At 42.5% G+C, this 26293-nt stretch overlaps 1 protein-coding gene across 3 annotated transcripts in view; it reads right to left on the bottom strand.

The window, feature by feature from the left end:
* IGHMBP2 (immunoglobulin mu DNA binding protein 2) overlaps window positions 1-26293 on the bottom strand; it is a 99719-nt gene that overhangs the window by 14530 nt on the left and 58896 nt on the right. For 2 of the 3 annotated variants that reach the window (XR_014012726.1, XR_014012727.1), the window contains exons 11-15: window positions 24059-24153; window positions 23798-23921; window positions 18932-19822; window positions 17212-17396; window positions 10461-11815 (exon numbers count right to left, since the gene is read on the bottom strand). Coding sequence is in view for 1 of the 3 variants with exons in the window: in XM_081212153.1 (XP_081068279.1) it covers window positions 11618-11815; window positions 17212-17396; window positions 18932-19822; window positions 23798-23921; window positions 24059-24153 (1493 nt within the window). In the remaining 2 variants the exon portion in view is untranslated. Of the gene's footprint in view, window positions 1-7991; window positions 11816-17211; window positions 17397-18931; window positions 19823-23797; window positions 23922-24058; window positions 24154-26293 lie in introns of those variants that run through there. The other variant, XM_081212153.1, reaches the window with a different exon arrangement.

Below are 26293 nucleotides of genomic sequence, written 5' to 3'. Positions count from 1 at the left end.
TTACACAGAGGAGTTTCATACATATCTGTGCCTCGTTTTTAGGGATTAGGGATTTTTTCTCCTTTTTTAGCAATGCATAAGTGGCCACTCTGCCCAACCACTCCACACCTGGTATGGCAGGCTAGTAAGCAAAAATCTGTTCTCATTTATTGGTCTCACTTGCTAAACTAGGAGCACCGCTGAATTGGCTTATATACGCATATTCACATTAATTGGTGACTCACCTCTTTGAATGAGTCATCACAGATCAAGAGATCACCTTGGAAATAATTATGATACGCCCTTATGCCCATTCAGAGGCAAAACTTTGTGGTTCAGACCACTTGTGCTTATTTGTCTGCAACACCTAGATGTGGCGGCCAGTTCACAGTCTCTACATATGAACTGACTCTTAGTTCAAAGTTTAAGCATTTTATATATTAGTTGTGCATGCTAAAGGCAGAAATCCTTTTGCTAAAGCAATAAAGACTATTAGCCATGTGGTTACATTGCAACAGAACATTAACGCTACAGAATTTGGGAGGGATTCATTTTGCAAGGCTACTCTTGTGACTGTTATTTAGCTCTGAAATGGTGGCTTGCTGTTAATGGTTTCCACAGCAGCTGCTAAACAGCTCCTGTAGTTTGTATGAACATGGAGTTCAGCAAGGCTGATTGTACAGCTTGGTGACTGATGCTTTCCCTGTGTGGTTTCAAGAAGGTGGTTAGAATGCAAAGTCACAACTGATGGGAAACCTACGGAGTTATTGACTCAGTAGTGGTTTCCCCCAAAACTGGTTCAAATATCACTTTTCCTGGCACTCGCACAAATGCCCTATTCCCATGAGCAGAGGAAGGCACTTGTGAAACACCACAGATCAGCTTTTATGAGCACTGCAAATGCTCCTAGCCCTCTGAGGTCATAAGAACTGTCTGGACCAGGCAAGTAGTCCATTTAATCCAGCATTCTGTTCTCACAGTGGCCACCCAGATGCGTGTGCAGAACCCTCCAGGAGGGACAGAGCACACAAGCACTTTCCCCTCCTGTGGTTTCCAGCAATTGGTTTTCATGAGCAATTAGCCTTGAGCTGTGGCTAATAGCCATTGATAGCCCTTTTCTCCATGAATCCATCCAATCCTTTTTTAAACCCATCCAAGTTGGTGACCATCCCTGCCTCCTGGGGGAACAAGTTCCATAGTTTAACTTTGCATTGCATGGAAAAGTACTTTCTTCACTAGTCCCTCCTTCACTGCTTATAGTGCTCACACACTGGATATAACACTACTCACAAAAGCATGTAAATTCACTAGAGAGATGGAAGATGTAATATAGCAACAATCTCGCATGTCGGGTATTTAAAGGCTATTTAAGGCTGTTTCTTTGTTGGTGTGATGTTGCTGGCAGAGGCTAGAGGCTGTACTAGCCTGTTACCAGTGCAAATAGAGGGAAAACTGCAGCCATTTTAGGTGGCCGTTGGTACTGGACAGCCCAATTGTTGTATGTATCTTGTGGAGCACCTAAAGGTTAAACCTTTTGTTTATACTGCCCATATCTACTTTCTGTCCTTGTAAAGTGCTTTGAATTTAAAAAGTTGCTGCATAAATCACTGCTCAGCTTAATTTGTAGTCAAATTAAGGTTTAACATTATTTGTACCTGTTAATTCTCTTTCTATCTGAATGGCTATGGCTATCTGTTGAGCTAGATTGCTATAATTGCATTGATCATGGTGAATTGTGGGACAGAAGTACAACACTTTTCTTGCTAGACCTAAATCTTGATAGCACTCTCCAAATTACACAGTGTTACAGGGTGAAACTATTCTGACCAGTCTCTACTACTAAGAAGCATACCATCACATCAATTGATATATTTCCAGTTATTCATAGACTGGTAGACTTCTCTCCCTTATTCCATCACTATTGCCTTATCTTTCCATGCCAGCATGAGGATTCCTAGTCCAGCCAGGGACTGAAAAATTCTTATGGGCAATTGCCAGGCTACCATCCACATCATGGGTAGGCAAACTAAGGCCTGGGGGCTGGATCCGGCCCAATCGCCTTCTAAATCCGGCCCACGGACGGTCTGGGAATCAGCGTGTTTTTACATGAGTAGAATGTGTCCTCTTATTTAAAATGCATCTCTGGGTTATTTGTGGGGCATAGGAATTTGTTCATTTTGTTTTTTTCAAAATATAGTCCGCCCCCCCCCAAGGTCTGAGGGACAGCGGACAGGACCCCTGCTGAAAATGTCTGCAGACGCCTGATCCACATGGTTTCTCCACTAGCTCTAATGCCAGCTATTCATTCATTAGCAACTTCAAAGTGGTGAAAAGATGGGATTAGAGGCCAGACTGAATGTAGGAAAAAATAGCAATTTAGCTTAAAATTTTCCAGAGTCATATCTTGTAACCATGTGTGCTCGAAAATTTGCCTGTTTTGACAAGCACTTCCCGGATCTGCTGACCGAACCTCCTGTTTTAACTCTTTAACAGTTATGCGGTATTGCAGGCCTTATTTATTGTACATTTTAATTATAGGTGTTTAATATTTTGATGTTTTGATGAACTTGTCTTATTGTGCATTTTAACTAAGTGTGGCCATATTTTCCTTAGTTTGTGTTCAATGGGGCTTACTCCTAAGTAAGTGGCAGCTGGCTTAGTAAATGGATTAGGGAGCTGTCCACTGCGTGACTACTGAGTGTGCCCTGCAAACTTCACATTCTTGATGTGGGACAGGGAAAATAGTCTTGACCTATATATCTTCTGAGCTTTGACCACAAGCACTCTGGAGCATGAGAAAATCACCTTTAATGAACTTACCTCTTTCTTTACCTAGCAGCACTCAGTTATTTTTCAGCTGATCTGAAGTGTAACTCTGGTTTGCATTTTAATGCAACTCTAGCTCTTCTTTTTCTGGCCAAAGCACTGATTCTATTCCATGGACTCCAAATAGCTCACTTGAGCAATGTGGCTTTGCCCTGGAGCTGACATAGCCTGATGAAACAGATTTATCAGTGGGGCACAAATTATGATCTTCTTTTGCAATCACTCGTAGCTGAGTAAGATTGTCTTCCATGAACACGGTATTAACAGTGAGTCTGTAAGTGACTGTGGAGGCGAATTCTGGATCCACATGTGCTTCCACAGTGGGGACATAGATTTCTGGGCGGGAGTTGATCATGGTGAGGGTTTGCCAAGGGTGCCTTCCCCTTAGCACATTTGTCCTGAGTTTGAGCGTCTCCTAAGTCCATGACACCTTTGGTAAAGGCTGTTCTCCAATTGGAGCACTCACAGGCCTGTGTTTCCCAATTGTCGGTGTTTATACTACATTTTTTTAGATTTGTCTTGAGAGCATCTTTAAATCTCTTTTGTTGACCACCAGCATTACACTTTCCATTTTTAAGTTCAGAATAGAGTAGGTGCTTTGGAAGACAATAATCAGGCATCTGAAGAACATGACCAGTCCAATGAAGTTGATGTTGAAGAATCATTTATTTGACACGGGTGATCTTTGCTTCTCCCAGTACACTGACATTAGTTCGCCTGTCTTCCCAAGTGACATGTAAAAATTTTTGGAGACTCCACTGATGGAATCTTTCAAGGAGTTGGAGATGTAGTGTTTATAAGTGGTCCATGTTTCACAAGCCTACAGTAAAGTTGGTAGTACAATAGCTTTGTCAACAAGCATTGGTTGGCCTGCAAATGTGCCAGTTCTCAAACACTCTGCTTTAATTGGGAGAAAGCTGCACTCCCAGAGCTCAGGTGGTGCCGGATTTCGGCATCAATTGTGGAAAGATAACTGCCTAGGTAGGAGAAGGGATTGACACTTTCCAACATTACACCATTGAGTTTGATTTGTGGCCCTGCAGAGGGGTTACTTTGTGCTTGTTGGCACAACACTTTGGTTTTTTGGTTGTTGAGTGATAGACCAAGCTTTTTGTAAGTTTATGTGAAGATATTTAGGATGGTTTCGAGGTCATCCTCTGAGTGTGCACACACAACGCTGTCATCAGTATACTGAAGCTCTATGACAGAAGTTTGGGTAACCTTACTCTTTGCTTTCAGCCTATTCAGATTAAAGAGCTTTCCATCTGTTTGATATATGATTTCTAAGATCACAGCAATGAAACAATAAATAGTGTTGGGGCAGTAACACAACCCTGTTTAATACCTGATTCCACTGTAAATGGTTCACTTTGATAATCCACCATTGATGGGGCAGAGTGAGGACTGTAATGAACCACCCTTTAAAGATGCTTAGAAAAACAGAAGCCCAAAGTGCTCAGTCATGCATTGCCCTTTGGAGTTTGTCCAGTCAGCAAAACAAAAAAAATAAGTGGCTTGTGTTGTTTTTGATCTTGTGACTGAACAAAGGAGATAATGTCTAGAAATGCATTTCGGGTTGTTATTATTAGTCATGAAAATATTTTTAAATTGCCTTAACCATCCAGCTTCAAGGTAGCATACAATAAAATGACATTTCTAAACATAAAACATTAGGGCACAGATAAAATGCAGCTAACAACCCAGGGCAGGGTTAAATCACAACGAACCCTCTGGAATTAAACACCCACAAAAGCCTGGGCACATTTATAGCACAAAGTGGTGCATTTAGAGTGGCTTTAGAGTACAGTGCCAATATAAAGCATTTATAGTGTCTGCTTTACAGTACAAACTGTGAATGTTTATTTTAAAATTTAGTTCTTGGGGAGGGAAGGGGATGGGGAATCCTCATGGTTGTATAAAGAGCAGTGCAAGCACAAAAACCTGAAAAGATGCAAGTGCCACTCAATGAATATGTTCAAAAAACATCTTAAGTTAGTGGTCCCCAGTCTAACCTGTCCTGAATCTACTATGCACCAATTCCATAGGTTGGCTCCATGTTCTAGCTTCATTTATTTAGAACACTTGTAGCTTGCTCAACCAAGTTCTCTGGGCAGTTCATTGGAGTGTAGTGAGGGGCCTCATCCCTGTAGGAGTTACCACCCTTTTGTGTGTGGGTGGTGCTACTTTGGATGCATATAGAATGACTCTCACAGTGGAACCTTCAGTGTTCCAACCAAGGTGAAGTAGTTTTTCCAGGACACACCATTCCATTTCCCCTCCTGCCCAGTTTTCTATACTTAATCCAACAGTTAGCATCACACAAGGCATGTTCCATCCACATTGGGCTGTTTTTTTGTGATGGGAGTCCTCACTGGGTCTTTTTTTTGGGGGGGGGGATGCTTTGTACCGCTGTAATTCTTGAGTCGTCCAAGCCTCCAGATATCCCATCTTGTGCTTGGATGGTGCTGTTTTGGCTACCTAAGGACTGGTACTCAGAGAAGTGAGACTGCAATTACTATATACAGGCTTATCAGTGACTCAGACAACTCCTTCTGAGGCTGATGGATTCTACACAGCTGACGCCTCTCAAAAAACACTATTGTCTTAAAAATGCCTGTGAATGGGCTGAAATGAAAGGCAGCAAGTCCCCGTCTTTTCATACAACACAGGGAATTGTTTGTTTCTAAACACAAATGCAGAACTGTTCCTTGGATCTAAGATGCAGTGAGGCACACAAACCCTTCCTGCTAAGCTACAAAATGAAATTATTGCTACCTCTAGACCTGGCAGCATAACAGAGCTATCACAGATAAAGAGGCTGCAGATTTGGATTCTACAGCCACATAGATCCAGGAAGGAAGGAACAGAATCACAGAAGTGTAGGGGGCTGTGTAACCCACTCAGTCTAACCCTTGTTTGATGTAGGGAATCTAGAGCATCCCCAAGAGATGGCTGTCTAGCTTCTGCTTGAAGACATCCAGTGAGGGAGAGCCAACCACTGACAAATCACATTCACTGTTGAGAACTTTTCTGTAATTTTCAACTGAAATCTACCCTTCCAAAACTTGGGACAGGATACTAAGTCCTTTTGAGTCCTTAGGGACAGCCTATTCCACAAAGCAAAAATGTGTTGGTCCTGGATAGTACAACTATGCTGTGCTGTTTCTATCTCTAGAATCTATAAAACTCTGAAAGCCCTATCCCACCTTTGCTGAATGACTATTGATCTCCCCCTCACACTTGCAGTGCATGAGCCTCTGTCATCACCACAAACTTTACTGCACTAACCAAAGGTCATGGCATCATCCAGAAACATCAACAATCACTACATATACAATATAACCACCACCAAATCCACTAAATCTATTAAAATGAGCCTCTGTCAATAGCCAGATTCTCTAGCAAACCCTCTCCAGCAACTCTTTACCACAATATTTCTTCTCTTAGATTAACATGGTCTGAAGGACCCTCGTGACATCATTCAGGTTTTTATGAGTGACTGGGTATTTGAGTGACTGACTATGGGGGTTCCATTCTACAGCTACATTTTGAAACACATTAACACTGATTATAATAATAATAATAATAATAATAATTTATTATTTGTACCCCGCCCATCTGGCTGGGCCTCCCCAGCCACTCTGGGCGGCTTCCACAGAAACCAAAAAACACTAAAATATCATACATTAAAAGCTTCCCTGAATAGGGCCGCCTTAAGATGTTTTCTGAATGTCAGGTAGTTGTCCATCACCTTGACATCCGATGGGAGGGCATTCCACAGGGCGGGCGCCACCACCGAAAAGGCCCTCTGCCTGGTTCCCTGTAGCTTCGCTTCTCGCAATGAGGGAACCGCCAGAAGGCCCTCGGCGCTGGACCTCAGTGTCCGGGCAGAACGATGGGGGTGGAGACGCTCCTTCAGGTATACTGGGCCGAAGCCGTTTAGGGCTTTAAAGGTCAACACCAACACTTTGAATTGTGCTCGGAAACGTACTGGGAGCCAATGTAGGTCTTTCAAGACCGGTGTTATGTGGTCTCGGCGGCCGCCCCCAGTCACCAGTCTAGCTGCCGCATTCTGGATTAGCTGTAGTTTCCGAGTCACCTTCAAAGGTAGCCCCACGTAGAGCGCATTGCAGTAGTCCAAGCGGGAGATAACTAGAGCATGCACCACTCTGGCCAGACAGTCAGCGGGCAGGTAGGGTCTCAGCCTGCGTACCAGGTGGAGTTGGTAGACAGCTGCCCTGGATACAGAAGTGACCTGTGCCTCCATGGACAGCTGTGAGTCCAAAATGACTCCCAGGCTACGCACCTGGTCCTTCAGGGGCACAGTTACCCCATTCAGGACCAGGGAGTCCTCCACACCTGCCCGCCTCCTGTCCCCCAAAAACAGTACTTCTGTCTTGTCAGGATTCAACTTCAATCCATTAGCCGCCATCCATCCTCCAACCGCCTCCAGGCACTCACACAGGACCTTCACCGCCTTCACTGGTTCTGATTTGAAAGAAAGATTACATTTATTCCACTGTTTTCAGGGCTTTGTTACAACAGGATATGATTAATTTCTCAGCTAGAATAAATTACAGGACTGCTTTCGACAAGAGCTGAGGTTTTTCAGTACCCTGGACAGCTCAGTTTGCAAGCTGTTCCTATTCTTCTCTGCAGGGAATATATATATAATGTCATGCTCTTGCAGGCTCATCTGCATTCCTGGAGCACAAGGCATCTAAACTTTAAAACCATCCAGCCTTCCTTCAGCCAGTAATAGCCACCCTGAGAAATGCTAACTTTTGCACAAGGAACGTGCACATTGACAATCAATATACAGAGCGAAACATACAGGGTTTCTTCTTAAGCCAGGTGCTCATACACACCACTATGATATAACATCACTAGCGGCATCTGACCACATTCTCCTGTTTATTATAGTGATTATTTATGTTGACATAGAATAAAGCAATGAAAGTGAACTGGAACTAGTTAAGATACAGTAACTTTCAGTCCATGGACTAATTGCTAGTGTCTTTCCAGCTCCCAAACATACACCGGTGGTTAATTTCAAAAAATCTTGTGGAATTGGAGCTCAACTCTGCTTGGATATATGTGGGAACAGACTATAGATACTCAGTGGTGAGAAGGTTCTTTGAACATGTTCATTATTGCCCAGCTGATTAGGGGATTAAGCTCTGATATCAAAAGCAATGAGCTAAGTTTATTTCATTTTTATGCCCCTTTCCCAAGATGAACTGCACTCAAAAGCAGCTCGTAACAGCAATTTTTAAAATAAATATACAAACATAAAATGTTACAAAACATACCACTAAATTCAAACAAAGAAAAACCAGAAGGATAAATGCAATAAATTACAATGAAATCATCTAGATGATGCATAACAAGTACAGAGCAAAATAAATATTAGGAGGCAAATAAATAAATTAGAAAGCTTATCAATGCTTCAAGTTCAAACCTTGCTGCACTCCAGGGAGCCACAGCAGTCCAGCTTAAATACAGTTCAGGGGGTCAGATGTCTTCTCCACAGCCTTAATGCGTCACAACTCCCTTCCTCAATCTCCCCTCCAAAAGTGCCAGCAAAGGCAATGATGGTAAGACACAGGAGAAGGTGCTAGGTTCAAATTAAGCCCTGATAAACAATTATGGAAATCGGTAACGGCAGAAGCAGATGTGAAGATAGAGGTACAAGCAGAACAGATGAGATTTATACTCTGTTCCATTCTGCTGTGATTTGAAATAATTCAGCCTTGACTTGCCAGCTGGTGACTTTCCTTGTGCTGGTTTCATTGTATATTTTTAAGGAAAATTTAAATGGCAGAACTAATATCAACTGGTTTCTGGGCAAGAAGCCCAAGGGAAATTTTAACTGCTTGGCAGCAAGTCTGTCCATTTTTTACTTTTTTAATGTTAGCTCAGAAATATTTTATCAGCACGGAATAACTAACTATTGAGGGAATTGTCCTCCTCAGATTTATTATAATTACACTGTAACCTTGTGTCACACTTCTGTTCTTTTACATTTCAGAGAATGGGCTCGGTTAATAAGGCATTATTCGTCATCTTTGAAGTATTCCAGAAGGTGATACTAAAGGAAGGGGTTGCTCATTAAGCCAGCAGCACTCCAAACTAGAAGGTGCTAAGCAACCCAAACACAGTCAAGTGTAAAGATATCTTAATAATGGAGCTACTGCTCACCCCACACTTCTTTTTAAAAATTATAATAACAAAAATATTATGTTACCATATTGTTATTGTTATGTCTTCAAATAGCTAATATTATACATTACAAACACAGACACAAAACCCGAGGGAGAATTGCCAGTGTCTGCATTTAGGGGGGGGAAATACACTTCTAAAACTTTCCAGATTCCTTGCCCCTGCCCACAGACACCCACACTACAATGAGTGTAATAATATGCACTGGAGTCCTACCTCAATCAATCTATCACAATTAGGACCAACGTACCTCCAAATCCTCTTTTGGGTCTTGCATACTGATCTGCATTTAGCATTCTGCTCTGGTAAAATTTCATCTGGTCACACTGAGCTTTCCTAAACAGAGTACATTAATTTTATGCAGAATATAATGATTGTGGGTTTTTAAAAAATGAATTCAATTTCATTTTATTATTGTCGGCTCGCATTATAAGTTATGGGTTCAGAATCCAAGAGCAATCAAGGCTGTAGCTGCATCATTATTAGAATCTCAGAAATGATGTGACACCAATTGTTAGGATCAGATGATAAAACACAAACACCTCTTGTGTTTTCAAGGCTGACAAGAGAAAGTGAACATATTAATTTAAAGTAAAGGAGAAGAGAGATTGGAAGGGTAACAAACCCAAGGTTAATACTGGCAGATGGTAGAACTGCAGGGCATTTGTAGACCCTTAGAGACACCATGCATGGCAAGAGAATGATGTCCCATTGCTTTTGAGCCCAAGGCTGAACAAATCCTGCCAAGAACATCTAGGACATTTGCGGCTAAAGGAACTTGGGACTTGTAATCATTCTAGATCAGTGGTTCTCAAACTACCCCCCCCCCGGACCACTTGAAAATTGCTGATGGCCTTGGCAGACCACTTAATGGTTTTTCTGCCTGTTGTAGCAATCATAATGCATTGTGCTAGATACTGTACAATTTGCATTCCACAGAATTCAAATTGTAATACAATAAAATAGCACTGTGAGAACAGTAGGCTGGACTAGATGGGCCACTGGCTTGATCCAGCAGGCTCTTCTTCTGTTCTTAATATAAGAAATAAAAGAACCAACAAAAATACAATTAACATGCTCTAGATACCAGAAGCTTAACCCATTTTGCGTAGTTCATAGGATGAGGTGAAAAGGATACTGCCTGAAAAGAACAGGAGAGGAATGCACCCTTTTTCTTTCTTAAAGTACTTGAGCCTCTGAACAAAATCATGAGGCCACATCCATAGCAACATGACACTGAGAGCCCTCCCCTGAAAATGGGACCATTATTTCCCTGCTTCTTGGTTGCATATAGTTCTGCACAATAAAAACTCTACTGGTAATTATTTGTGGGACTACATTGTTTTGTAAACAAACAGCTCCACACACTCCCCCAAAAAGAAACGTGTCTATTTTTATTGGAACTTTAATGAATTTGAGGGGAAAAATTCTACCTCACACATTCTGTGATTCTAAGCCAAGGGATGGCAAATGCTTTTCAGCTGCAGGGACTCATTCCCTCATGGACAACCTTCAAAGAGCTGCATGTCGGTGGCTGGAAGGGTCAGAGGAAAACAAACAAACAAGTGGAGCAACAGATCGGACCCAACCTTAGCACAGTAGACCACATTGCAGCCATGTGCAAGTCAGAGGATTCCCTCACAGGAACCCCTCAGCACCACAGTTCAGATACACATTCAAGACAGGCTAAAGCACTTGATGTGGGCCTAGTGCAGGCCCAGTGAGGGATGTGGCACTGGGAAGAGTCTCAGGGATGAAACAGAGGGACTTGCAAGGACTTAATTTGGACCCTGGCCCTGAGGTTTCCCTACTGTAAGTTAAGGTCCATAACACACAGTGGTGGCATAGGGGTGGAACACATCTTTGTATGCAGAAGACCTGCGCTCAATCCCAGTAAAAGTGTATGTGCTGGGCCAGTGAACCCAGGTTATTTTTCTAGATTTTTCTTCACTTTGTCCCCTCACAATTTTAACACATCTTTTTTAGAATCTTTTCTTTCAACATACAAGTTTCTGAGCTTGAGAAATGGAAAAAGCTATTTGTATTCCCTTAATTTTGTGGACCACCTAGAGAGGTTTTTATTGCTCCCACACATGGGGGGGGGGCCAGGAGTCCAACGGACAATGATTATTACATTACCATGCAATGTCAAACGGACAGTTCACTGCTCAAGGCATATGCTATCACTGTTTTATTGTAAAACCTGCTCTGCGCCCGCTCAGAGTACATTTATTACCTTGCCAATAAAGATAATTACTACAAACAAAAGCTGCCCACCTTTCTCCTTAACCAACGGGGCTTTATAGTTCTGATGTGACTGAGGAAAAACACGTTTTACAGTGCAAGACGCAACTTGAGAATTGTTTGAAACTTGCAGACGGTGGGAACCTTTCCTCGGTCAACCTCTGGCTCTCTGAGGACCATGAAGCTGAAGGACCTATTCTTGATTTTGGGGGAGTAGGGTGGGGGAAAGAAGCCAAAAGCTTTAAGAGAGTGGTGAGCTTTTTCCTCTGGAGCCTGAGCATGCTGCTGTACGAAGGTGCCTCAAGGACAGGCAGGCGAGCATCTTGCCTTGACATAACTAATCCTCTCATTTCTCTTTGTCTTTCTTTTTGCTCTTTCTTTGGCTTGTGAGCTCACTGAGTTTTTTGTCCAGGCGCCTCTGGAGATGAGCTCTCTTGGCAGGATCCAAGGGCTTGTCCTTTAACCCACTCCCAGCACATAGAGAAGCTTCTTTGCTGATTCTCTGCCGGGCATATGCTTTGGCTTTCTCCCCACAGCCATGAATCTGTGGGAGATAAAGCCATAATATCAGCCTCAAGATGTTCCAGCACAAAATTACGACCTTAGTGAAAACTGCCTATCATAAACTTGATCATTCTTCACAGTCCATAAAAATAAACTACTTCACTTACCGGTGGGTCTTTTAACAACAAAACAAAACAATTTTAAAAATATGAAGGTCATTTTCCCCTAAGGAGCAATTAAATAATCATTTTGGACAGATTAAGTATTTCTTCCCAAACTCTAAATATGTAAGGAAAATCTCTACTCCATCATCCGGTCACCTTTGTCACCCTTGTTGATAAATACTAGCATTTCTCACTTATCTCCAGTCTGGAAAGAATCAGATGAAAGGAGGGAAACCAAGAACAATCAAGCCCTAGAATCATAACAAAACACATCATATCTATTGCTAATAAACTGGCAATACCACCACCTCACCTAAGCAGCTTGAATGTCCACAGTGCTGGGTGCATAATATAAAGTTAAGCAGGTTGGATTAGCCGGTGCCTGATTGGGAAAGAAACTGCACGGAAATAGCCATATAAGCTGAAGAACAGAGTATTAGCTGAAGAAATACGTAAAACAACACATCACATTTCCTTGTTTCTTTTGTGTTGTTGGGCCCCCTGCAGACTGGCTGTCACAAGTAATGTTTGTAAAGTTTGTAATTACCTAGCCCAGAATAGGAATTTGCCCAGTATAGCTGTGTTATGAAACTGAGTGAAACTTCTCCAATAATTTATTCTCTGGCTTTGAATGGAAAATAAAATTATTCCAAGGAATATGATCAGTTATGTCAGCTGCCCCTCAAAATTTCACCCAAGCCAAGCTACAGGAAAGCCCCCACAAGGCTGGTTTATTTGTTTTTCAACAGTTTCTACAGAACTTTGTAGTCTTTGCATTCTAAATCACAATTCTTTAGATTCATGACAAAACTATTTATTAATAAACCTGTTTGGTGTGTCAGCAACTCCTTAAGAGTTCAAAATGACCCTTTGATTAGCAAGACAAAATTCTGATCTTTAACATAGTAGGTGGACTCAAAATTAAATGAAGCAGAAGCTGGACTCAGCCCAGGTACATGAAAAATACCCAGTACTTCAGATCATATCTTAGTTGGGGTTGATGAGTCAAGTGCTGCTTGTGTAACAGAGAAGGAACACAGCTGGGTATATCAGCTAGAGGATACTGGGCACCTATATGGAGAGTACAGTTATCAAATGAAGACTCTTTCATGCCAGGAGAATTTGGAAAAGACAGTACAACCTTGAGTTTAGAGCAGAGCTTTCCAAACTGTGTGTCGTGACACATTAGTGTGTTGGCTACAGTGTGTAGGTGTGTCACACGAACGCTCCCTGTGCTCCTCCCGGGCCGGAAAGGAGTTAGTTTGCTAGTAAAACTAAACTACTGTGTCACATAATGATGCATATCTAAAAAGTGTGTCACCAACATGAAAAGTTTGGAAAGCTCTGGTTTAGAGGTTTAAAGTGACTAACTCATTATTTAGGAGAACTTTTCTAGAGACCAGCATGCTGGCTTCCTCGGCCAATAAAGATGAGCGCCGCAACCCCAGAGTTGGCCACAACTGCACCTAATGGTCAGAGACCAGATTCTAGAGACCAGATTCTCCCACATCTGTTGGATTCTTGTAGGTAGTGATTTTCACTCATCTCCAGGCCACCAATACCCCCCTCCCTCACTCTTAGGAAGCAGGTTATACTGACTGGTAAAGAATCTCCCAACCTTGAGTCATCAGCATGGCCTGCTTCTTGGCCTAACTGCTGGAGCTAAATACACATTGTATAAGAGAAGGAGCCAGAAAGCAAATTGAGGATGACAAGTGGCAGTAGGCAACATGCAAGTCATCCATGAGATAAATTCTACAAGGCGCGAAGATATAAAGGGGCATTGTGGAAGAAAATTAAGTGCAAGGAGGATAAAGAAAGTATTATGGATCCACAAAGGGCTGCGAAAATACCAGATTTAAAAAAACACATACTACATGTATGAAAGAGAAGGGAATAGAGACATGCAATATCTCTGCATTTTAGGATTTCTAGAGATGAAGCTACCATAAGTTGAATGACTTGTATGCACATCAGGAGGAAAGATAACTAGAGACACAAGTATGCACATTAATGATATAAACAGGAAGGATAAACTAATGGTTGAAAAACAGCTTTGAAGGAAACTCGTTTTACTGCAGATGAGTGACAAAGTGCAAGCCCGCTGGGTTGCTGGAAAGCAAGATTTATTAAGGTGGGAAAGCATTGAAGCTATTGCTTAGAAGAATTCATTTTAACAAGGAGCTAAAACAGCTGGATTTTGTCCAAAGCTGAAAGAAAATGACAAAACACTCTCAAGCAGTATAAAATTTGCAGTCAGTAAAAAGGTAGGGACTTGATGCGACTATATGGGATCACACCCTGCAGTCCCTCTAAAATGAGTTCTATCTCATTAACTGGTCCAAAATTCAATTCTACATGAATTATACTATGACAGCTGGATAACAGTTGAAATGATTTAACAATTTTTAAAAAATTAAAAGTCTCACTTTTAAGTTGATCTAACAAAATACTTTTGTGATTGCATACTAAAGGGGAATACATTCTTATAGCTCAGTCAGTAGAGCATGAGACTCTTAATCTCAGGGTTGTGGGTTTGAGCCCCCCACTGGGCAAAAAGATTCCTGCATTGCAGGGGGTTGGACTGGATGACCCTTGTGGTCCCTTCCAACTCTATGATTCTATGAATCTATTAATCCAGCCACCCCCCGGGGCCTGTTCACACAATCAGATTTCCTTTTATGCATGCAGCTGCTCAACAGTGACTAAGAGGGAAAAGAAACTGGCAATCATTTCTGCATTTGCAAGTTGTGCCCTTTCAATGCATTGGAACCAAAGGAACAGATGTGACTGTGTTCCTGTATAGCAACGGTAGGGAATCTGTTGCCCTCCAGATGCTGCTGGGCTACAACTCCCATCATCGGCTGGGGCCAATGGGAGCTGGTGTCTCACAGCATCCAGACGGCCACAGCTTAGCTACCTCTGCTTCACACTCTTGTTCAGAACCCTGTTCTCTTAATGGGACCGTCAGCATGGCAGTGGGGAGGGGGGTCCTCCTGCACAGAGGGCAATGAAATCTGCCTTTAGTTTTTCAGGATCACATCTCCTTTGTGTAGCTCTCTACCAATACAACTCTGAAATCAGCAAACCCTGAAATCAAAACTACAGAATACCAGAACATTTGGAGTATTTTCCTACATGTTTTTTGTACTCTTATTTCCTTCATTCACAAATCCTTCAAATAAGATTTTTCTTGATTCAAGCTTGCCTTGAAACACAGCAAGTGTCACATGATAAGTATATCTATTTAAGACCACCACTGTTTTGCTGATTTTTCCCTTGCTGCAGCATGTGCCACAGAAAATATTGCCGTATATACTTTTATTTTACGGTTAGAAAGAAACCCAACTCAAACTGTTGGCAGAATGCCAGTAAATCCATAATCCAGTAAATCTATTTCAGGCACTATAGATCAACATGTCTTCAGCTAGCTACAACACTTTCTCCATGGGATTAAAACCACGTATGATCTACTGCTTCAAATAAATCAGAGGGGCATAAAGAGGACATCTGAAAGCTCTGGTCGTTGGAAGTCAGTATTATTTTTCCTGGCACACAGGTCTTTTATGTGCTACATAGGGACAGCCATTGGGCAGCTCTAACAGAAGTGCAGAGTGAGACATTCCCACCTTCTGTGAGTCCTGGACTGCAATTTGAGTGCAACTCACAACTCACTCCAATCTTTGCTGCAGCTGGAGTGATGGGCAAAGGATGACCTTTTGTTTAGACTGACACCTAGAAGGAAGGAGGCTTCCGTGGATAAAGCCTGCTGCACCCAGGTGAGCTGCTGTGCTTTCGGTATCTCTTGTACCAGTGTGACAACAGCAGCTTGGGCAATAGAGTGAGAAAGGGCTTTGCACAACTTCTCTTACTTAAAGCTGCTCTTGGTGCATGGTATCCAATGAATCTACAGTGTGATGAAGGAGAAAGGGAGAGAAGATAGATAAAAGGCTTATAGTTGAGCAGAACGCATGGCATGGCTGGTGTCATATGAAGATGCCTTTTAAAATCATTTGCAAGTCACTTTGAGCACCTCCTTTTTTGGAGGGGAAAAGCAGAGCACAAGTCTACCTAGTTCAGTATGGACTGACTCTCCATGGAGCAGGCTTAAGGCTTGGGCACTGCCTAGCAAGGCTACCCAAGACCTTTTAGCTGGAGATGCCAGAGATTGAACCTGGGACCTTATACATGCAAGGGTATGTGCTGTATGCCACAGAACAGTGGCCCTCTCTTGGCTAGCACCATCAGCACCTCAGATACACACATTTTCTAGAGCATCATCCTCCCACAAGCATCTGAACAGGTTGTGGGCAGGGGGTGAATGTTAAAAGAAGAGAGGTGAGGTGAGGTACATTGTGCCAAGAGGAAATGACTCAGACACTCAGGGGGAAGAAAAAAGACTCTGAAGAAACACATTATTTCAGCAGTGACACATTGTTAAACACAGGTCCTCTGCCCTGCAATGCTAAGTGCCTGTGTTAAAGGCCTTGCCTCGTTATTCCAATCAAGGAGACCCATCCTTTCTATTCTCCACATCACGAAGAACAGAGACAGGGAAGAAATGGGGGGCGTATTATTATTATTTTTGTTAAAGGTCTTGAGTGGGTGGGTGAGGGGAAATACAAGTACACTGTGAACCTGACAGGAAAGAAAGCCATTCTCATATTAGAGCTTGGTGAAAGATTGGAGTGAGATTTCACAGACACACAGAGGCTCATAATAACTAAATCCATACAAAGTACCAAAGGAAGAAGAAAATGCTTCATATTTCTCCAACTGTAGGCCAAAAAAAAAGCACCTCTGAATGAGTATCTTTTTTCACTTATAGCCCAGCAGGAGAGAACTTCCCCATTATTAGGATATATTAAGCTGGAGGCAACTCCCCCCTCCCCCCACTCATGGTTCCCTTGTGAATTGAACTGCATGTGAATATTATGCTATATGGCTTTCATAAACCTTGCTCCCCCTCATACCCTAAAAGCAGATTTTCATGTTATCTTTTTAAATTAAAAAATAAAGTAAAGAGGAATGTGAGCAATCCACCCACCAGCGGATTTGCACATGTTCAACTGGCCTTGCGAATGGTTCAAAAGCTCACCTTGCTGTGCCTGGAAGCCTCCTTGAAAAATGGGAGTCTGTGAAATACTTAAAAAAACACACACAGCCATTTCACACTGGATGAAATTCAAGTCCTGAAGGACTGGGGGTCAAGAAACTGAGCAGATGGTGGCAATGTTTAGCTTACCTGAACCAGGCAAGGACAAAAACATACCTCTGGGATGTGGTGGCTGAGACAGTAGCGTTTATTGCAATGCAGGCAGAGCTGCCCCAGGGTTGTCACACTTGCTTTGCATTTGGGGAAACCACATGTGTTGTCAGCTTTGATTGCAGCAGAAATCAGAGCATCAAAATCTTCCCCTGCTGAACCTTCCACTTTGGTTTTAACAGAAGCCTTCCCTAAAAGCACAAGGGTGGGGAGGAGAATCATCAGCATGCAATAAAAGGAGCTTACAGATGAGCTGAGAGTTAAGATGAGCTGAGAGTTAAGGGCTGTTGAGCAGTGGAACAGACTCCTACGAGGGGTGGTGGATTCTCCTTCCTTGGGGGTTTTTAACCAGAAGTTGGATGTCCAACTGTCATGGATGCTTTAGCTTAGATTCCTGCATTGCAGGGGGTTGGACTAGATGACCCTTGGGGTACCTTCCAACTTTTAAGATTCTATGATTTCAACACAGTGTTTTTTCATGGGAATAAAAGGGGCACAGGTGTGTTCATCCAGTCCCCTAGTAAAGCCTGCAAAACAAGCTGATCAGCAAAAACAGAAACCCAGGGAACAATCGCAACCTCAGATGTATGGAATGGCAGAAGGCTGTCTTCATATGCACACACATGAGAACAGATGGCTTTGTAAACCATGCAGAAGCAAGCAGTATCACTTGGCAGGATGAAATCCCTACCCAGAATGTTCAAGCAAGATAAACTGGGCAAAGAAGAAAATATGCACACAGAGAGACTGTACTCCGCTGTGTTACACAGCACTGAGATCGATATACTAGGTGCTGATTTGCTGCTTCTAAACAGATTCAAGAGCAAGTGAATTCTCTCTGTGTGTGGAGGTTTCCACTTCTCTTCAAAGTTAGCTGTAAGAGAAAAGGAGTGTGTGCACGTGTATGCATATGAAGCATATACAAACGAACGCACACACACCATTCTCCTAAACTGGCAGATGGAGATTCTCCCTTCTACGGATCTATTTTTGAGCTGAGAAGTTCTTCCTCCTCACTGACATACTGCCTCTACAAACATGCAGATCCAGGCAATATTATCATTCCACAGTTGATTATACAGCATGGTCCAGATAAACCCTTGCCTTGGGGGAGGGGGTGGAATGGCTGCTAGCTTCACATCTTTTCTTTCTACCTGCACAACACTCAAAGCAACTGTTCCACAGAGCAAGCTAATCTGAGCCCTGGGTCATTTTTGTCTGCAAATCTCAGTTATTGCTGTCAAGGGTTGGGGTGGGCAGAGGCACATGTCATATTTCCAAAACCAAAGCCTGGCATTCTCCTGATCCCTTCAAAGGAAACCTATTGGATGAATAATCTCTGTGTCTCAGAACAATTAACTTCAACTGCATTCCTGGTTGTTGTCAAAAGTAGTTGCTTTCAGAAGAAAAGCCTGTCACAGGCAGAGCAGAAGGGGAGAAATGGATTGTAGGCACAACGTAGAAGCTGCAATCAATTTTTAAAGCCATTCTGGGAGCAGAGGACTCCCATCGCCTGCTGCTCTGGACTGGAATTTCCCAAAGGATGCCTGAGGGATACATTCCCTGGAATGCCTCTGCAAAGGAATTTCAATTAAATATGGGACAAATGAAAGGGCAGCAGTGAAGTATCATCACTTTTTCCTTTTATAAATGCAAATAGAAAAGCTCTGCAAAGGAAGGGAATTTGCTACAGAATGGCAAATCCCAAGATGGTATAATAATGTACCTTTCGCTTCACTTCCATGTTTATTTCCAGTGATTTCCTGAAGATTTACATTTGGCTCACGACTTTGTTTGGCCCTCTCCTCTCTCTTGGCCTTCTCCCTTTGCATCCGCTCCATGTGCAGGGTTTTCAGATCCACTTTCTTCTTGCTCATATGGCTTCCACTCTCCTCACAGTAGGCATGGGTGTCTTTCGAGGGGCTTGGGGGTCTGCAGGTTAACTCTTTTTCAGAGGCCCGGGATTCTTTGGGGGTGCCTGCAGGTCTGCAGGACAACTCTTGTTCACAGGCCTTAGCATCTCCCAGAGAAAAGTCTGTCGTGGTGCCTCTCTTACGGACACTGATGTATCTCTCTCTACCTTCTCCTGTGCTCACATGCTGCAGCCCATGTTCCTCTGCCAGACGGTGGACAATCAACCTGTCATGAGCATTTAATGATGAAGGGAAATCCAGTTGGGTCTCGCTACTCTCCAGAAACTCCAGTATCCTGGCTTCATGCTTACATGAATTGCCCTTCACTACAGTATCCACTGTTGCCCCCCAGGCTGGGCTTTGCACAGAACCATCTATGGGCCTCTGCCCGGTCCGTTTGGCTGGTTTTCCTCTTGGCTTCTCTCCATCAGCCTTTGGGGCAAGTGGAGTGTTGCACTTAAGTCTCTTTTCTTGGTCACCCGGACCTTGAGAGCTCTTGGGAGCAGCATAGTTATCTGGCACAATGTCATCCAGGTATTCAAAAGCGGTTCGCACCTCCCCATGCTGGTTCATATAGTCCACTAGGCGTTTAAGGAAAATGTGGTTGCCAATGGTCCGAGAGTCACAGATCACAGCCACATGGCGGCGGGCACGAGTAATTGCAACATTTAGTCTCCGGTCTTCAGCAAGGAATCCTACTTCACCTGTATTTCATAAAGACAATAATACAGGCCTCAAAAAAAACAGCATATGGAAAAATTAAGCAGCAGTAGCAATAACAATAGTAACCACCACAACAACAAAATGTATAGTTTCCTCCTAAATTTTCCAGTTTAATATGTTTACCTAAGGAATTCTCATGTTCACTCAGCTCCAAAATGCCAGGACATGACATCTGTTATGAGACACACCTTTAAGGCCAAATGGATATATCATAGGATCCTATGCTATGGTTTGTTCAAGCTTCCCTGCTATCTTGGTGCCAGATGGCTGTCAGTGGCAGAGAGGTGGACCTAAATCCCAGTTTTATCTGTTCACTGGAATAGACACCTGGAGTCTATGCAACTGAAGCTCTCCTGCAGTTGAAGTTACCATTCCACATTACAGTATTCAATGAGCAACCAATACCAATGCATGAATAATTCCATCGTTGAGTATAGAAAGAAATAATTCATTCATACATACATAAACCTCAACAATTTTTGGGTCACAAGGGCCCCTTCTGCAATTACCAAAGAGTTATAAGCAACTACACTGATCAATACATAATTAACAAGTATATTATTACAAACTTATTCTTATTATCACATAAAAGCTAGATGAACTCTGAGGTTTCTTAGGGTGTTGTAGCCTATGCCCAATATATAATCCTATACCTACAGAAGTATAGGAACTGCAAAATAAATCTAGCCAAACTTCATTACCACAACAAACTACAAGATCAGATGCACTTCAGGTTGATCATTACGAACACGGACACCATTTTTGCACTGTGAAATCTTGCTTTAGTTTTCTGAACTCAGGACCTGGTCCAGTTAATGGGTCCTGCTATCAAGAGCCTAGCAAAGGTCTTCTGCTAGTGAAGCAGTGCTCCCCCCCTTCTCCTGCCCCCCCAATGGCTCAGCATTTGGGTGGCAGAACTGCTAGGACAGTGTGGAGGGAAAAGGGGGGAGATTGTTCCATCAGGCAAGCAGAAATGCTTATGTTGACAAAACCATCTCCCAAGGTCATATCACTGCTTAAGCTGGTCAAATGAATATGAACATGAAAATGTATGTATTTCATACATTTATAGCCCAACTTTCTTCCAATGAATTCAAGGCTATGGGAAAATAGGTGGAAAGTGTTGTTAAAGATGAAATAACCAAGCATACAGGAGAACAAGCCCTGATGAAGAGTTCTTTCAGAGGGTCAATAAGGCTATAGATAGAGGTGATCCAACTTAGACTTTCAAAAAGGCTTTTGGCAAACTACCGCACCAAGGACTCATAAGCATGTTTAGCAGTCATGGAATAAGAGGTGAGGTCCTTTTGTGGATCAGGAACTTGTGAAGTAACAGAGAGCAGAGAGTGTGAATAAATGTTCTCCCAATGGAGGAGTGTAGATAGTAGTCTCTCCCAAGGATCAGTATTGGGATCTCAATTCACCAATTAATGAATTTCATTAACTGATTTACCACTTGCAGCTTCATAACATCATTTTATGCATGATTATTCAGTTGCAAGTTGCACTGTATCTAGTGGGGTTTGCTCTCATGTAAACTAATTAGTGATGGGAAACTGTAGTCACCGGGACTCAGATCTGATGGCACACTGGTTTATTTTTTGAGGCTATATTAGTTCTGGTGTGTTACTGTAAAAGGGACAAAAATAATTTCATTTAAACAGTGATTGGGGGAGCTTTAGATTATTACATTTAAGTTACCTTACACTTTCTTAAATATCTAAAAAGGTACATTTACTATGATTTAGCTAACAGATAAACATGTTAGACTTCAGCTGATGACTTAATTGGTTTGTGAAAATACAAGTAATTAGTCAACTATCTCTTTTAACAAAACCATTTATTTAAAGCTCTACTTATTTTGTGACTTTTTTGTCACAATACTGCTTCAGTCTCATTTGAGAAATCAAGCTGAAAATACAGCTTCATTCCATTTAATTTTTAAGTAGGGGAAGTAGAGGCCACTAAATGGCCAAGAACCAGAAAATTTAAGTTTCTGCGACTTAATGTGGCACACAAGCCACAGATACTCATTACTGATTCACATCACTGTGATTTGAAGTGTCAGAAGCAGAACAGCAGTAATATTCATACAGATGGGCCAAGCTGATTAACTATCTAAAGTTCATGTCTGCAATGGAATTGGCCTTAAGCTATAGGTCAGGACCACATTGTTTCAGCAGAAATTAGGAAGAGAAAGCTCCCACAGAGCCTTGCAGTTACACTTTCCTTTTTCCTAGTTATTGACACAAGTCTAACTTTCATAAAGGTCAGAAGGAAAGATAGTGAATGCTATTTTTAAAGGCAATTAACTAGCACACATGTGTGAGCCAATGGATAAAAATGACAGTCACATATGAGACTTTTCCAGAAGCTATTTCTGATCTCCAATTATTTTCTCAAGGATCTGTAACAACAGAAAGCAAATGCCAAGTTGAGTCAGCTCAGCTGCCTAGCTTGGGTGGTGTAGCTGAGTCCCCTGCTCCTGCAGCTAAGCAGAAGACAAGCAGAAAAACAAACATTAAAACCAAATGAGGGGGGCAGGCTTTTGTTGCTACCATCTGAAGACATAGAACATTTCAGAACAGAGCCTGTAGGTACATTAAAGTGTATTAGGTTGCCAATGTGTGCTTAACAAGCATTACCTGGAAAATAATAACAAATCATAATAGAAGAACATGCTGCTATTTGCTAACTTCACTTAAGAACATAGCAGAAAAGCAGCAAGGAAAAGTTTTACTGCTTTGACTTCAGCAACCTAGTGCCATGAAAGCAGAAAAGAGTATGTGCTCTGAGCAGAGCCTACCATGCTCCACTCCCCAATTTTGTTGGGCAGGATGCTGCCAGCTGTAGCGAAGTATCTGTTGTATTTCCAAACGGAATACACCTGGGAAACAAGCTAGCTTTTGACCCGCACCCAACAAGTTTGTGGTCAGTTCAGGTTTGCTACAGTGTGGAATTTTTAGAGCTGTGGACAACTGTGTTGTACTCACTACAATAGAGCTGACAGATGACAAGTATCCAGCAATTACCACTGGCTTACCTGAAGGACTGCCTGCCTTCTCCAAAGGTGCCTGAATTAACAGTCCACTCTTTCTTAATTAATTTCTAAGACATAATACGGGGTGATTCATAATGAAGTATACAATAATGGAAACTGTATAACTCATTATGAATCACCCTGTATATTAAGTAGTAATAGTAGTAGCGTGAGTAGCCATGACAATAATAGCCACAGGTTTGGTTTTTAAAATCAACCCCCGTAGATCACTCTGCCTGTTAGAACAGACATGGTCCTACTATTGGGCAGAGAGAGGCAGCCGCCGCAGATGGCAAAGGCTGGTGTGTGGCGATGTGGAATGGAGAGGCTGCCATCTTGTCATTTGCCTCAGGCAGCAAAATGTATTGGACTGGCCCTGTATTAGAATATGTGCCTAGCCACCAGAGTTTTCAGCCTATGCTTGGAAACACCCATTCCCAGGCTCTCTGGACAAAAAGGAGTGTGTTTTGCCATATAAATTACTTTTCCATTGCGCAGTTAATTATTGAGAATCTTCTGTTCTGGGAAAAGCAACAGTGGTTCCCTGCATATGGGCTCCTAGGAGTGGAAACCACTTCCATGTGATGTGATACATGCTGCAGGAGTAACACAATCATGTTGGCTAAAACAATTGGGTGATGCCAATGCATTAGGAAATGAACCAGGAGGTAAGGTGCCAATGATTCATGCAACTGGTACTGTCCACATAGTCATGCTACTCCCAAGTACTCCCCTGTAGGATGTGATTACACCACGTGGAAGCATCTCCTTTGATGCCGAGAGCATGTGTAGAAGAGGTCAGCACCTTGTTCCAAAGAAGGAGCCAGTTGAAACCACACAATTTTAACAGTTTCCCCGATTCTGGCAAATTAAGTTTCTTTTTGTTCTATATGGTTCCAGGTTATAACCTATGTACCTTTTCTGTTGGACCTTACAAAAGAGAGGACAACAGCTTCCTTCTCTCTTCCTTGGAAGCCATCCACCGATTTAATCTCCAGGTCTGGGTACTTGTGACACAAAAGCTCCCTTAGCATGTCCACCTGAAAAACAAAGACGTTGCTAGGACAACAAACGTTATTACTACAATTTATTGCCCACCCTTCATCCTAAAGTCCTAGGGCTTTAAATTTTTTACTTTGAAATGTTGTGCTTTTGAGAGCATGGCAGACACACTCACCTGGAGGTTGTAAGGAGCAATGACGGCAATGTCTCTTGCCTTAACACCGGCTTCCACTAAAGCCTGAACATGCAAGCTGGCAAGACGCGCTTCGCCTGGAAGGGGAGAAATAAAACTTAGCTGTGAATGAGCGATTTAACCCTAGAACAAGTTGACAGATTCCACTTAAAAAGCGTCCAATTCAGACAACGATAGTGAGAGGCTGCCTTTCACTTGCCACTTTAAAAACAAGTCTTTACAGTCAGTAAAGTGCTTTGCCATGATTTAGTGCTATGTGCACAAATTAGAATGAACCTAAGCAAACCCTTGAGATTGTGTGCTTCCTTTTTCCCACGTGGATACCAGAAACACTTTTGCAGCATTTAGTTTCACTTTCAAAGATTCCTGATTTAGCATTATGTACAAGCCAGAGACTGTGATTTAGAACAAACTGGTTAGTTAAACAAGGCAGCTTCAAGCTATGGATCATAAAGTTCTGAAACTGACTATAGTTCAAACATTCACCAAGCTACTTGATGCCCTACATCTCCTCATATGAAATAAGAGATCTCAAATTATCCCTTAATGAAATTTACAAGGGAAACATGCATGGAGTAGGAGTAGGAGTAGGAGTAGGAGTAGGAGTAGGAGTAGGAGTAGGAGTATTGCTATGTTGGTAAAAATAATTTTAACTGATTTACAAATACGGGCTGTATGCCTTATGGATTTCTTTAATAGCTGGGCAAATGGTTATGATTTCCATACAACACGGTCAGATACAAGCAACACATCACAGTTCACATTCTCAAGGGTAGCAAGATCAATGTTGAAAATGCCAAGATAACCCCACCCCAATTCCGAGAAGTGAAATCTGCCTTTGAACTGATCCAGCATAGGTTAGGAAATTCATATTTTAGACGATGGCTCTTGCAGCTATTTGCCTTTGGAAGCTGGTGCCTATTTATTTGTGTGCCCATTTCACTATGTTTCTGAATTAAGACTTGCTGGTACTGACAACAAGGGCTGCTTCAAACATTATGCAATTCCTACATAGACAGCACTTCCATTACTTAGTATGGATAAAGGGTTGTCAATGCTGATTGCCCTTGAGAAACTGTAGGACTACAACTCCCATCATACCCAACCAAGGGCCAACCTAGTTGAGGCTGATGGCAGTTACAACATGGCAACATTTGGATGACACCACATCAGTTACCCCGGTGGAGATCATAATGTGCATGCAACATATGCAAAGTTACCTCCCTGCTCTCAAGCCCTGTCCCATGAGCACGCCCCTTTCCCACTCCTAAATGCAGTCTAGAATTCCCAAATGAATACTGCTACTGGAGCTCAGTGAGACTGGAAACCTTCCTATTTATTCAGCAACAGAGACAGAGGTTCACAAACAGTTGCTAGGCTGATTTATAACTCCAGAACTCTCTGTGCTCAGAGAACTGGCCTTTCTCTGTGTTAGCAGAATTGCTGTATATGCCACCAACATGGTCAGGCACTTTCTGACCCATTAACTGTGAAGGTCTGTGCCTTGTTCACTGAGAGATCTGGCAAAGTGCTATGCGGCAAGGCAATTAGAACTGAAAGCTCTCTCAGCTAAGCTGTACCAACAAACCATATGGGAACCAGGAGAGTCCAGCACTTCAAGCTAACAACATACGACTTTGCCCATCGCTTCAGAGCTTGTGTTGCAATTCAAGAGTGCTATTTAAACCACAGATGTCTGATCCAACAATCATCACAGGCGCCCTTCCTCCTCAGCTCCAGGACTGGCCCTACTTTTAGGCAAAGTGAGATGACTGTCTCAGGAAGCACATGCTGAGAGGTGTGTGTGTGTGTGTGTGTGTGTGTGTGTGTGTGTGTGTGTGAGAGAGAAAGCAGTGGAAGCCCCCTGTCTACTCCTCCTAAGCAGTTCCCAGATAGAAGCGAAGGATGCTATCCTGTCACCAGTGTTGAAATAGAATTCAGCTGTTGGCCCAGTCAGCCTTTGTACAGGGCAAGGGCACCATCTTGCTTTTTGCCTCAGGGAGTAAAATGTCTTGGTCCAGCCCTGTTAAGCTCTGTCAACTTTCATTAAGGTACTTTATTATCTTACCCTAGAACATGAGGCTGATCTTTCATTCTCCTGCTTTTTGCTTTTGAGAATTCAAGGTCTTTGGGGAAGGATGTGTTTTGCTAGGTGGCTCTATAAACCTTGTCATCCATGGTCAGTTACCTACAACCCATTTTCCTCTCCAGCTGCAT

This window comes from Podarcis bocagei (assembly GCF_964188305.1).
Source record: "Podarcis bocagei genome assembly, chromosome: 1".
Taxonomy (NCBI): Eukaryota; Metazoa; Chordata; class Lepidosauria; order Squamata; family Lacertidae; genus Podarcis; species Podarcis bocagei.
The sequence above is the reverse complement of the archived record's forward strand: the minus strand, read 5'-3'. Positions and strand labels throughout refer to the sequence as shown.